Genomic DNA, 14786 nt, shown 5'->3' on the forward strand with positions numbered 1-14786 from the left:
TTATTCCATAGATATCAAATCGACACTCTTTCCGGTGTTCAAGGCTTGTTTGGCACACAAGTAATATAGATTCATTTGCAATAGCAATTGCCTTTGTGTTCTTTTTTTTTTTTTTTTTTTGTGTTGTTTCTAGTAACTTGGAAGCATTATATTGTGAATTAGATCTACACTACACCAACACTAGTACAAGGATGACTTGTCCGGTCACCTTGCTCCTTTTTTTTTCTCCTTCTAATACCAATAAAGCCATTAAATCACGTTCTACTAGTCAAAACGTCTAATCAGAATAAGCCTAGATTAATATCATTTCGTACCTGGAGAAGAATTCATCGTGAAAGAGCTAATATTTCGATCTTCTCTTCTCTTAATTTCTCATAGTTCCGCTCTCAATAAAACAAGCTCCTCCTATCATGGAATCAGTTACAACAATTTCTTAAGAGGTTTTAACCATCTCTTAATCCAAAACGTTTTTTTTTATTAATTTATCATTAAATATATTAATTCCATTAATAATATCTATCTAATTACTTGTATATCAAAATATATATATATATATATACACCAAACACAATTTGGTCTCACTCGCATTAAGAATAAGCTCTTACATTCTTCCATATGAGAGTCTCCTAAGTTATTATTGTGCGATTCATTAGAGTTAGGAATCGAACCCATAACGTGTCATATAAAATACGAGCCAAAAATTCGTCTCCAAATTACTGAACCATCATGTGGTGTGGCTGATCAAATTATTAGTTTGTTTTGCTTAAAATTCATTAAGATATGACAAATTGCACAGAAAATAGCAACATATTAGAATAAATAAACAACAGTAATAGCTAGGAGCAAATAATGGTGTATTCAACAGTAATAGCTAGGAGCAAATAATGGTGTATTCAACAGTAATAGCTAGGAGCAAATAATGATTTGTAAAGATTCTATGTAAAATTTTAATTCAATTCCCTCAAAATCTCATGAGGAGATGTGAGATTTGTGAATGCTTAAAATACACCACAAAATCTTTCCAATTCCCTCTAATTCCTCCACTTTTCCAAATTCTTGAAATTCAAATTATAATTGAATTCTTTACAATTCTAATTGAATACACCCGGATTTCTAAGGATTTTAATAAACTATCTTAAAATCTTAATTGAATACACATTAAATTTCAAAGAATCATTTAAAATCCTAATAAAATTCATTAAAAGATTTAAGATTCCTTAAAATCCTTATCGAATAGATTCTCTTAATTTTTAATTTATTTTAATATTACCACCATCACATCGTATCTCAGTTGGCACAATTACTAGTTTGCTACGTGTCCCAAACCGTCCGATTGGAGTCTGGAATTTCTCTGCGCCTGCGAAGAAGCTGACTTCGCCAGCAAACCAGCGTCAAATCTCTGCAAGCACACAGATTCCAAATCCAAAACCATAATTCTCGATCCAAATCCCCAAACCCTGAAATCCCAATTCTCCCCAAACTCAAAATCCTAACACAATCCAAATCCACCTCAAATTCTAACCCATCTCGTCGTTTCCACCCAAATCTGCAGATTTCATCTTAATTCATAAATCCTGCAACTTTATCCCCAAAATGCGATTATTCGGATCGGGATTCGGAGCAATTTCTAGGGTTTTTCCGCGGAGAAGCTGAATCCGATCCGAAAAGGAGAATCGAATTCTGAATTGAATGGATAGAATCGGTTTTCTGGCGGTGTTCTTCATCATCTTCGTCGTCGTCGAGGTTTCCGATGCTACTTATCTTCTCTCCAAGCACAGAGTTTTGATTGGTGAGCCTCAAAACGACACTACGGCAGTACCAGTAACTCTCTTTCCCTCTCTAGAATATGAATTTCTTACTTTTTAAAGGTAAAAAATCGCAACTTTATTTGTTTTTGAAAATTATAGGAGAACGTCAAGGTTAAGGAGGATTCTCCGGTCCCGAGTCCGCTGCTGCCTTCTACGGTGTCAAGATCTGGTGGAAATGGGTCGGATACTAAGCCGGTTGATGATCCGAGTAAGGACAAAGTGGAGACTCCGCAACCCACGAAGACTACGAAACAGATAGTGGATCAGGTCCCCAAGGGGGGCTTGAATAATCAAACTAAAAAGGGTGAAGGGAATGATCCGGAAACAGAAAAGAAGGATCCGGAGCCTGACAAGACATTGAAGAAGGATCCCGAAACAGAAAAGAAGAAGCCGGACACTGACAAGGTGGATCCTCAGCTGGTTCATGACAAGTCAAAGGATGATAATGTGACTCGTTCCGTGGATGAAGGTGGTAAGAAAAAGAGTAAGGAGAAGGAGAAGGAGAAGAAGAAGAATGATGATGTGACCCAATTGCCAAAAGAGGATAAGGAAAGCTGTGATGGGGTAATCAAAACATGTGAGGTCAAGGGTGTGGCGATTGCTTGCATTAAGAGCTTCGATAGTGGTAATGCACATAACTGTTGATGCTATTTCACTGACATTCTACACTAATTGGTTTGCAAGAAAATGTGTTTTGTTGTGAGATGGAATTCAAAGATGAAAACTTAGAAATTATTATTGATTGGTTGGTTATGTCTTTGCATAAAAATCAATGCTTCTTATTTATGTAAGCTCCAGATGGTCGAAAGTCATTTCTTGCGAGTACTATTTGTTATCCCTTTTCTTTTTTTGGTGGAAAGGCATTGCCATTCAGTACAGGCTATATATTTGTAATTACATATAATTTGGCTTGTTCTATGACACAAGGCATGATAGGAAGGTTCGTAATGAAGTTTATAAACGTGATGCTGTATCTGAACCATCAATCAGTAAACATGAATATATTTTCAGTTTTGATGGAAAGATGAATGCCCTTGGGTTCTAAATCGCTATGTCTATAAGATTACTTTGAGATTATCTGGGGATTTATCTTGGATGTTGAAAAGCTTAAAGGCGCCACTGTGTTAGTTACATATCAGACTTGTTTTTTATGTAGTTGTTGTATATACTGTGATAGTGTGATCTTGCAGACCGTTTCTGTGACATAAATAGTTGATACTTTTTCCAGAGTTCTACCTTTCATTGTTGTTTATTCAGTTTGTTCAGTTGACCTAGATTTGGGTGTTTTATTGAAATATGTTTGGACTTAAAAAACAAAATCTGGCTTGCGGAGTTTGATGAATATAAGGAGCGGAATTAGACCTGATTTCAGTTTAGTGTCAGACGTATCAAAAGCTATGTACATCTTTTGAAACTGTTCTCTGAGGGAGAGGTATTCTCTTAAGTTTGCATGGGTAGTTGGAGATGTTAAATTGCATTTGTGCCGAGTGAAATTGCATCGACTTACCAATTAGCTGTGGATTTAGAGTAGTGTAGATCAATCAATACCACCTGACCTCATAATTATTAGTGAGATGAAAATACACTAATTTTCTGTTCTTTTCTCATGTTACAGGGTCCAAAGAAGTGGCCATTCTGGTCCAAAACGTAGGAGACAGCACTTTGAAGGCAAAGCTTTCTGCAGATGATGCCAACAAGGACCTAGAGATCCTCAAACACAAAAATAAAAAGGTAAAGATCATAGCATTCTACCAGTGTTCATAGGATAATAATCGAAGCTTTTCAATGTTGGATGACAACAAGGTTCTAAAAAACGCTAGGCGTTAGTCGGGCGGCGAGTTGGGGCCTAGCACCTAGGTGGACTAGGCGGATTTAAGTAAATCTATTATATTTTGTATAAAAAAGTCTTTCTTTACACTTCAAATATATATAATTTCATCATAAACTACAAAATAAAATGACATATATATATTATGAAGTATTGGAATATAATGAAAACATGGGGAACAAGCATATAATGTGTGTTCATTTAAGTATTAAACAAGTCTCTTACAAGTTATTAAAAAAATAAAATGCAAAATGAAAGTTATCTATTTTCTGTCTAAGTGAGTCGCAACCTAGGCAAGTGCCTAGGTGAGTCTGGACGGGCTAGGCAGGCGCCTCAACAGGTCTAGGTACCCTTTCTTAATTTTCAAACGCCTAGGCATTAATCGGGGTGGTGGCCAGCCGACTCTGCCTAGACGGGGATTTTTAGAATAGTGGATGACAAATGCTGTTGTATCCAACAGTCAATAGTCTTTGACAAAAAAAGAGTCAAAAGTCTAGGTACATAAGAGAATTCCTCGTCATAACTCTGCTACTTTGTTATTGGTTTTCTGTGGTGATGTATCTTTTCTTCTCATTTCTAGACAACAACAATAAAGCCTTTTCCCACTAAGTGGGGTCAGCTGTATGAATCCTAGAATGCCATTACGCTCGGTTCTGTGTCATATCTTCCGTTAGATCCAAGTACTCAAAGTCTTTTCTTAGAGTCTCTTCCAAAGCCTTTTCTTCTCTTTCTAAAAAAAGAAAAAAATTTGAAAGTCGCCATGTGATGACATAGTTTTCACCTTCTGATTAGACCACAGTCTTGCACTTTTCTTTGTTGTGTGGGTTTCCAAACACAAGAATGGCAGTCTTTTGTAAATTCCTGTGGGAACAGCATAATATTTTTGGATTGGCCTGAATGTGTAAAAAAAAGGGAAAGAAACATGACCAATAAGACTACATTTGGTAGCGTGTTTTTCTTCTCAGCTAAAAAAAACGAAGAGGAGAGGAGAGTGGAAGGGAGATAGGAAAAATAACAGACTGATTTTTAAAAGAAAAATAAAAAGCATAAAAAGTAAAAACTATTTTAGATAGTTTTTTGTTGTAGTTCTCTTCTCCCTCACCAGCTGGTAAAAAACAATTCGATTCTTCCTCTCTTATCCTCTCTCATCGAGCTTTCTCCCCTTAAAATGTTGGGAACATATTAGAATTGTGGCTGAGATAAGCGGAAGGGAGATGGGAAAGTTTATGAGAAGGGACATACATTCTACACTACCGGTGTTCTCCTTAGAACCGAAATGTTGATAACCCTGTTTCTGTTTAGATGACCAGCCGAATTGATAATACCATGCAAAAGACTTGCCATTGGATACATGACCTTACTTAAAGTTTGTTGACCTGCCTTGTATAGGTTCATTATTTGATGTCCTAAATGAACCATGGAATTATACTTGTGTTTTCTGTCACTGTTACGTGGGGCGTAAGTTGGCATTCTTTTTATAATCAAAATTGATCTGTTTACTATTTCTTTTACAGGTCAATATATCAGTTGATATGGGCAAAAGCACCACAATAACACTAAATTCTGGAAATGGAGAATGTAAGCTTCTTATGGATCCTCTCCCTCTGGCATCTGAAGGAAACTTAGTCATGCGTTTCCCTTCGCTCGAGACTGTAGCGACCCCAATCAATGCTGCCTACTTCTTGATTATTACGGTGCTAATTTTTGGAGGAACGTGGGCTTGCTGCTTGGTCAGGAAGAGGAAACAACGTACTGGAGGTGGAGTTCCATATCAGGAACTTGAAATGGGATTGCCAGAATCTGTTTCAGCAACTGCTGTGGAAACGGCTGAAGGTTGGGACGAAGGTTGGGATGATGATTGGGATGGCGATAATGCGGTGAAAACACCTGGGACGCATCTGGGAAGCATCTCTGCGAATGGCCTTACATCGAGGACCGCGAACAAGGATGGGTGGGATAATGATTGGGATGATTAGTTAGTTTAGAGCAGCTCAAAAGAAAGAAGAAAATGGGAGAAGAAGAAGAAGAAGAAAAGAAGGACGAGGTACGAAAGAACAAAGTAGGAAAGTCGAGATACAAAATGTAAAACCTTTGTTGACAAACTGCATTGTTGAAAGTAGCGGTTTTCGTGTAACAGTGAGATCCCAGGAATTAGGTCTGTATAAGTGATTGATTTTTACTGTAATTGCAAGAGGTAATATATTTTTGGCCAATGTAGTACACACTTTTGCTCCACTTGGTTCGGTTACTTCAAATTAATTTCAACAAGGTTAAACTTGAAGTCTTTACGTGACTCGTTCTATAGGTTATACAACCCTAGTAATTCAAGAAGTTTCTACAGCATCCTGGTTCGTTTAACACTGCATACGGGTGCCGATGAAGATATAGTGATTCTTGCTCGCTTATCATTGTGTTCGGGACACACAACACGTCACTTTCGGGTGACGACGTAGCTTTAGCACAATTTCGTTTACAACTTTAGCAATTCGAAAAAATAAGTTAGGGTAAAAAAGACATGTATGGATTAGTCTATTTACTTTTCTCATGGGAAATGGCGTTAGAGCTAAAAATACCGGATCATATTATCACACAATGAAAACTAGAAACTAGACACGATGGTCTCATTTGTTGTCTATGATTGAGCTGGACTGAATAGCTCACTAGATTACGTTGAAGGAATAAATGCAAGACGACTTTCAAATTTTTGTCGAAGTTGAAAGTAGAACATGCATTACATTTTCATGGAATCTTATCGTTTCCAATATGTCTATTTTTATGAGAGTTTGGAAGATATATATTTTCTTTATGACCAGTCAATTTAATTCCTTTCACTTTAACATATTTTGAAACTTGAGACCCATTTCTTTCTTCAACGTACCTTAAATCTAGTGAGTTATCTAATTCTACACACCAAACACGGCCGATATCTTCCCGGGGTTTCCCCAAATACAACAGGTAATTTCTTGTAAGCTAGGCAGTAAACTTTTGCCTTATAATATCATACCTCCTGTACCTGCAACGCTGCAAATTATAGTTATGCACTGTGGAAAGCAAACAAAAACAGTAACAGATGGGGAAACAGAAGAAAACCCCAGCTCGAATCGAATGCCTTTGCCTTTATACAATTTGGTTCCCATGTTCTAGCTGATAACTGGGACCCAACTGGAAAATACAGATAGTCGATATGGTGCTGTCTACTTCCCCTTTTTTGTCAGCACTCACCAGGTCCCCTCTGAAGTTGACATCACATCACTCACGTCCCTATCTCATCTCCAAAGCATACTTTCCTTTTACTCTTGCTTATGATCTATGAGCACATCCAATGTACAACAACAGAGCCAAACATACTTGGGTGACTTACATGTACTCGTAGTGTCACTGTGGTGGTCGTATTTCGTATCAGTAACGCGTTGTCGTATAGAAGTATTCCTCAGGTACCATCGCAATGACATTTAGAGTGTAGGTAAATTTTTCTTAGATACTAATGACATGAAACGAGAAGTGAAACAAGTAGAATTAAATCAGTCAAGGGCTTGATACTTGAGAGAGATTTGAGATTGAGTAGTGCTTAAGGGATATTAAGAGGGCTCGAGAACCGTTCGTGATGTCTTCAAGTGTCTATATTTTTATATCTTTAAAAAGATCATAAGTCAGTAATGAGAGATTTTTTAATGTGTCGAAAATACTGTCCAATACATCAAGTGTAATAATACAATTAGTTGGAAACTTAAAATAACAAATTTAACCAATTACAATTAATATATCGGACTATGTTTCTGACATATTAAAAATGACTCGCCGTTAACCAGTTAGTAAAGTATTGATTTTTCGAATTTTCATTAAAAAATAACCTAACACAGTTTAAATTCGATGGAGTTGGGACATGAACAAAATACAGTACTTTTTGGTATGATGATTTTGCCTTGACAGGAGTCTCACTCACGCATTTAGGTGGTTAGTGGAAGCGTGGTGGGTCTTTCACTCATTCTGTTACTCCTTGAAAAACACCAAGAAGCAAAGCCGACAACTTTCTCCTCCCTAAATGCATCCATTTCCAAGGTGGTGTTTTATTTTCTCTGTCTTCTTGGCCTTAATCAATTCGAAATTTTTTTATTATGTTCTGATGTATTTTATATATTATAATTTTTCATTGTTAGATTCTTGACAAAAAAACTCTAGCGTGGATGATAATCTCATTGACTAGTTTAGATTTGGTTGCACTTGCATTCTTACGAGAAATTCTGCAATATACTCAGGGTATTTTCCGCTCTCACATGACGAGAGCTGGAGAAAATGAGATATACACGCAATTGGACTCAAGATTTTGCCGGCCGAGGATATATTCTCTTATGCTCTTTAAGTTATCCATCACAAAACACAACAGAATATACAACCAGTTGCACCTTAGTCTCTCTACTATTAAAAAGGTGGTTTATTTGTTTGTTTTGGTTGCGTGATTATAAATCAAAATGTTCTTATTGTAATGTACAGGACATGGCATGATTGCGAATTTGCCGTGCACTACGAATAATCACTTTTGGAAAAGCGCTTCTAAGTGGCTTTTGAGGACGAAAGAGAGACCCATGTGAGGTGGTTTCATGATGTTCCAAAGGCCGCTTGATTAGGTTCCCCTCTCGGGTCCAACGCCATTTGATTAAACAAAAGCTTCACATCTAAGTGTTAATTATTATTCACCACGTTTGCAGGAAGTCATAAAGCTTTTCAAATTAAGAGAAAGATTAAACAACACACTAATCTTGATTAGGGTCAGTGGAGTACACATAAATATGCACATGATGATATTAATTTTGAATGATAAAAGTTAATTTTTTTACCACGTTTCACCTACAAATTCTTCAACTTGAGTAAAAAGATACTGTAATTAGAGCCTAGTAGTAGGACTAAAAAAAGTAACATGGCCAACAAAAAAAAAATAGAGGGTATAAATAAAGTAATCTGGCCTAGTTTCCACATATTTTTATTTGTGCCGTAAATATGACACGGTACAACAAGTGTAATATGATATAATTAGTTAGAAACTTAAAAAAAAAAAAATCCAACTAATTATATTATTACACTTGATGCACTGACTGATGTTCCTGACATGCTGAAAAATCTCTCCCCTAAAAATGCAAATGATGATGTTGCTTTTAATCTTTTGCAGTGTTTTTATAAGGAAAATTATGGGTATTATTCTACTTCGTCTTTTGAACTTTTAATTTGGTTTTTTAGCTTTTATGAATTATATCCATTATTCTATTTTGTCTTTGAACTTTCGAATGTCTTTTAACTCTCATAAACTTTCAATTTATGTTAATGTCGGGAGATAGCGACACAAATTGACATTTTAAGGAGGCTCAAAACCAAATTAAACGTTTAGAAGGCAAAGCTGAACAAGGTCCAAAGTTTAGGAATCATTGCTAAAGTTTTACATATTTTCTTTATTTTGAGGCACTATCTTTTAGTGAGAGTATTGAACTCCAGTTTAGTCTCTATTAGTATCTCCTTTTAATATTGGCCATGCGTTTGACTCTCCCCTCTCTATTGGTAAAAAACCAAGGACATTATGAAACATAGAAACGGAGAAAGACTTACATACACTTCCCGTACGCCACAAATAGCACGATGACATGTAGGTAACACACGAACACAAGTCCAGAGACGGATCGAGTAAATTGTTGTTTACACTCAGAGATCTTCAACCCAAACCCTAATTAAGTTGTTCAATTTCAAACCGGTGAAAAGCAATCCGGCACCTTATAAGTGCTATAGAATTAAGTGGGGAAAATAATACAGAAATAAATACATTACTGAAAAACGGATTTGAAGACATGGAGATGGAACTCCAACACTCTGTATTCTTTTTGCTTTTGCTTGAAACAAAACCGGATTGATCTTCACCGGAACATGGCGATTACCTGTTCATTTTCTCAATCTGTAAACTAAATTTATTCTAATTCTTCATGGCCTTCTGAAGGGCATTGGATGAGTTCTAAAATGTTGATCACTTCACTCATGTCCGGGCGATTTGATGGCACTTGAGACGCGCATATTAAACCCAGCTTTACCACCGGAATTGCCTCCTCTGCTGGAAAATTGCCAAGGAGATTTTTGTCAAGGCATTCCTCCACCCGGCCTTCCTCGAGCGCTCCCCTCACCATGTCACAGAGTACTATCACGTCATCCTCCAAATATTCGACAGGCCTCTTTCCAGTCACCACCTCCAATACCAGGATTCCAAATCCATACACATCACATTTCTCAGTAATCTTAACCGTTTGACATGCAAACTCAGGCGCCATGTAGCCAAGCGCGCTTTGGATTTTGCTGCTTAAGATGCACCGGTCTAGTGTTGGCAACAGCCTTGCCAAGCCAAAGTCTCCCACCTTAGGCTCGCCATTGCTGTCTATCAAAACATTAGTTGATTTCAAATTGTAGTGGATTATCTTCATTTGGTGCAAATGAGCCAAACCCTTTGCCATCCCGAGAATTATGTGGAACCTCTGCCGCCAGGTGAGACAGGTTTTGCCAGGTCCGTCATGCAGATTCTTAAACAGACTCCCGCATGGTATGTATTCATAAATGATGAGCTGCAAGGACGGAGTCCAGTAATACCCTTCTAGTGCCACAAGATTACGGTGCCTGATCTTTCCAAGTCCTTTAACTTCCCTCTCGAAATCTTCTTGGGACTTGATCAAACTTGAGACTGTCAGCTTTTTTATCGCAACTGAACGCCCATCTCGAAGGGCTGTTTTGTAAACTACTCCAAACCCACCACGACCAAGTTCGCAGTCCTTGTTGAGCAAGGCTTGTGTCCCAGCACCAAAGTCAGCATCACCAGAAAACATGACAAGCTTGCCGTAGTTTGGATCATTAGCCGGGGAACAACTATAATCTTCCCCGCCTGATAACTCAAGAGGAGCAGCAGAACGTGACAATGAAGACCGCACGTGCATATTGAGGACCGTTATAGCTATGACACCAATGGCAATGAATACAGCTGCACCAATAGCTATGAGAGCTGATATGCTGAATACGATCTTGTGACCATGAGTTGGAGAGGAAGAACCATGGACGGGGTTGGATGAATTAGGGTTGAGGACAATGGGTTTGGGGTGAACGGAAGGGCAGGCACGGGTAACAGCAGATCCACATAGGGATGGGTTGTCTGAGACAGATGATGGCGGGATAGTGTTGAAGAATCCCCCTAATGGCAGTTCACCCTCAAGGTGGTTGTGGGAGACATTGAAGTAGAGGAGATGGGAAAGATTTGTCAGCTCTTTCGGTATGCCTCCTGAGAATTTGTTCAAAGACAAGTCGACATATTGAAGATTGGTAAGGTTAGCAAGGGCTGTAGGAATAGGGCCAGTCAGATTGTTCTGCGATAGAATCCTGTATAATTCGAACACGCAAAAGAAAAACAATTCAGATCAATTTAAGCTCCATCTATACTTGTAAGTCAGGTGTTGCTTTCCGTTCGTTATAAATCGTGTGTAAAGGAACATAACTGAAGAAGTAGACATAAGAAGAAGAAGAGCGCTTACAGATTTGTCAGAGATGAGCACTTTGCAATTTCGGCTGGAACTTTCCCGCTTAGAAAGTTCTTCTGCAGTCTTATTTCCTTGAGCGAGACTGCCCCTCCGATTTCATCAGGAATGCTTCCATTGAGCCAATTGTCACTCAAGTCGAGAACATATGCCGCCTTTAATTCACCTATACTTGCTGGAATCCAACCCAACAGATGGTTCCCTGACATATTCAAAAACTGCAAGCTACTAAGAACACCAATGTCGGATGGAAGCACATCAGAAAACGCGTTCGACGACAAATCCAAGACCTGCAGGCCTCCATTAGAAGCTGCCATTGACGCCAATGAACTGTACTCCTCACTTCCACCTAATCGGTTGCCATAAAGCGAAACACTGCGCAGACCGAGCTTAAAAATCCACGAAGGAAGCTTACCTGCTAACAGATTATGGCTAACATCTATGGCTAGCAGATTGTTGCAATTTGCCAACGTATCAGGCAAGCTTCCAGTAAATCCATTCCTAGACAAGTTCAAATTTTCGAGTAGCTCGAGATTTCCTAATGAACTTGGAATTTCACCAGAGAAATTATTACCAGACACATCCAACACCTCAAGGTTCTTCAAATCGCCAAGCCAATTCGGAACTTGCCCCGCAAGCAAATTCCCCTGTAAGCTCAGAGAAGTGCATGAATTGAGCCTCTGAATCGATTCCGGTATTCTTCCAGAAAACAAATTCTCACTAAAATCAAGCAACTTCAACTGCAAACAGCTTCCAAAGTCCCCAGGAAGCTGTCCTGAAAATCGGTTTTTTGCCAAGTTAATCACTCTCAAATCATACAAATTCTCAATACCTTCAGGAACTTCACCCTCCACCAAGTTATCCGCCAAGTCTAGCGACTGAAGCATCCTCAAGTACCAAATCCCAGACGGCAACTTCCCGGACATCCGATTCGACGAAAAGTTCACATCCACCAACGTCTGGCACAAGCTCAGGGACTCTGGAATCCGCCCAGTGAGGTTGTTTCTGGCGAAAGAAACCACCCTGAGAGACCCACATTGCATGAAAAACTCCTCCGGGACCGACCCAGATAGGCTATTCCGGCTCAAATCGATAACCTGCAAGCTCCCGAGGTGTGGGAGATCCGGGTTTATGAACCCAGTGAAGTTGTTGTCGGAAAGCGAGAGTCTTTGGAGATTCTGCAGCCGCAAAAGGCCGCGGCCGATGTGCCCGGATAGCGAAAATCCGTCGAGAACAACCTCGGCGACTCTGCCGGTTGTCGGGTCGCATTTGACTCCGACCCAGCTGCAGGGACTGTCGTCGTCCTCGTTCCAAGAGGCGAGCTTGGCTTCCGGGTCGGAAAGTCCCGCCTTGAAGACGATCAGGCCCAGAACATCGTCGTTGAAAACGGTGTCCAGGGCGAGTACCAGAAGAGGAGCAAGAAGAAGCAGAAAACAGAGCTCAAACGCCATTTTTTTCAAGTCTGATAAAATCCCATGAAAATTTCAGAAGTCTGAAAGCTTGAAAGTTGTGAAGAAAAACAGAGGAGGAGGATTCTTGGTGGAATGTTTGAACTGAACAGAGAAATGCAACTAAGGCATGTGTGATAATGGGCGAAGAAAAAGGGCAAAAGGTAAAGTGATCAACCCACCAACATCAATCACAACACCCTTCCACTTTTTCTCTTGCTTTTTTTTAACCCTTTTTTTTTTTGTTGGGGTTTTTGAGAAAACCAGTGAAAAAAAAAGCAGAAAAGTGATTAAAGGTGGAGGCTTTGAGGTGGGAGAGTGGACGGGGGATATGGGTTTTGGGGGAGGAGACGGGAGGCGGAGGGTGGCGGGGCAAGAGGCGGGAGAGGGGTGGAATTCGAAGTTCAAACCCTAGAGAGGGAGAGGAAGGGAGGGAATTGAAGAAAGGGTGTCAGGGAGTCTGTTGGGGTTGGTGTGGAGAAAGAAGATGAGTGGGAGATGAATAATAATGGTTGGCGTGGAGTGGCTCTGATGGCTCTGGCAAGAGAGTAAAAGCGAAGCATTCAAAGCTTCTAACGGCGATGGCAGAGAGAGAGAGAGAGAGAGAGATAGATAGAGAGTGAGTGAGGAATAGTGTGAGCTCTTTATTTTATTGGCTTTATTGGAGTTGTGCATTTGGTCAAACTAGAATCCAAGGTGTTATCCACTTGGCTTTTTGGGCAATTACAACAAGACATTTGGTAGTGTTGCTTAATTAGTAGAGAAACATAAGTAGGGCATTCTAATAAGCTGGTTGGTCAGATAATTTCATAAACGAACGGGTTTTACTGTATTTGAGTACAAGACTTGCAAGACGCAAGTATAGTTCTCAATACATATAGACACGGTCATATTTTTTGGACTTATACAGTTTTTATCTTTAACTAAAACAGCTCTTGCATTGGGTAAGATTACGTGAAATTAGGTAAAATCAATTTACAAAAGGTCATATGTTTTTCAGTTTTTTGTTAGAATGTCTTAAAGATAAGGTGGTCAAACACATGATTTCAAAATCCTTGATACGAGATTCTCTTAAGTAGAAAAATAAAACCTAATCGACCCAAGACATTCTTTAAATTCGAATATTCATCAAATATAAAGAACAAGAAATAAATCATACAAGAAAAATACTATCTTGAAAACTTCTTATTTCAAATTCGGAGAAACAAAACTCAAAACTTGTATCGAACCTAACTCAAAAATTAATTTCTGCTTGAGCACACTTGCTCTAACTATCTTCTTGACGTCTTTTCTTGCGGTAAACATGTTACTCAAGCGCATGTGTCTCCATCTTTACAGTCTTTACTTTTTCCTTTTGTCCTACACCAGAAAGTACAGTCAAAGTTCCTTATAGAACTAGTCGACCAAGTACTAGACACCAAGCTTTGGCTTTGTTCAAATACTCTAAACCAACTTACACCAACTTCTTTTCGACCTCTTCTGTTTTTGTTTTGTTTGACTTCTGGAAGCTCAAATCTATGTGTTTTCCCCAATTAATTTAACCCCGAAGCTTCCAAAGTGCAAGAAAATTCTCCCTACTTGTTTCGAGTTTCCACACCTACATATTTTGTATCTTCTGTGTGTCTCGAGTTTCGATGTTTCAATTAAATGTGCTTCTTGGGAGGATTGGGAGTTGTCAGAGATGGCAGATGAGTGGCGTAACTGGCGCATCTTTGATTAGTAATTCTAAATTAATTAATCAAAGCTTTGTCAAAGTTCTTTGCTTTAAAATATGAAACGAGAATTCTGAAGATTTTTCAATTATATCTATCCATTATATATAGTGCGATTAGAAATTATTGTAAATTTTTTTATTTAAAATTGAATATAAACAATACCTGATGAACAATGACCGTATGATGTACAATGAACGAATATGATTGGAAGATTCCATAATCCTCATAAAAAAGATCTATAGAGGATCCTCATTCTAAAATATGGAAGCCATGGATTTCTAGAAAAGCACAAAGAATTCGTTGGAAGATTGGTACTCCTATCTCCCAAATTAAAGAACAATGACATAAAAGGTTGAGGGCCTAAAACTTATTAGGCCATTAGAGTTGGACTTTAGCGAGTCTCACAATGTGCGTGATTGGTTTTGTCTTAAAAGTTATTA

The 14786-nt window shown here is 38.7% G+C and overlaps 2 protein-coding genes across 2 annotated transcripts; one reads left to right on the top strand and one right to left on the bottom strand.

The window, feature by feature from the left end:
* The first annotated feature begins 1295 nt into the window (after positions 1-1295).
* LOC126619907 (uncharacterized) lies at positions 1296-5917 on the top strand. Its single transcript, XM_050288344.1, has 4 exons — positions 1296-1821; positions 1908-2433; positions 3424-3539; positions 5151-5917. Exons 1-4 carry the CDS (start codon positions 1690-1692, stop codon positions 5610-5612), a joined length of 1236 nt encoding a protein of 411 aa, XP_050144301.1. The 5' UTR covers positions 1296-1689; the 3' UTR covers positions 5613-5917.
* Positions 5918-9333: 3416 nt separating this feature from the next.
* Positions 9334-13267, bottom strand: LOC126619894 (leucine-rich repeat receptor-like protein kinase PXC2). The gene is made up of 2 exons (XM_050288320.1): positions 11181-13267; positions 9334-11028 (listed from the first exon to the last, which is right to left on the bottom strand). Exons 1-2 carry the CDS (start codon positions 12632-12634, stop codon positions 9585-9587), a joined length of 2898 nt encoding a protein of 965 aa, XP_050144277.1. The 5' UTR covers positions 12635-13267; the 3' UTR covers positions 9334-9584.
* Between the last annotated feature and the right edge of the window lie 1519 nt (positions 13268-14786).

Source organism: Malus sylvestris, chromosome 4 (genome assembly GCF_916048215.2).
Source record: "Malus sylvestris chromosome 4, drMalSylv7.2, whole genome shotgun sequence".
Taxonomy (NCBI): Eukaryota; Viridiplantae; Streptophyta; class Magnoliopsida; order Rosales; family Rosaceae; genus Malus; species Malus sylvestris.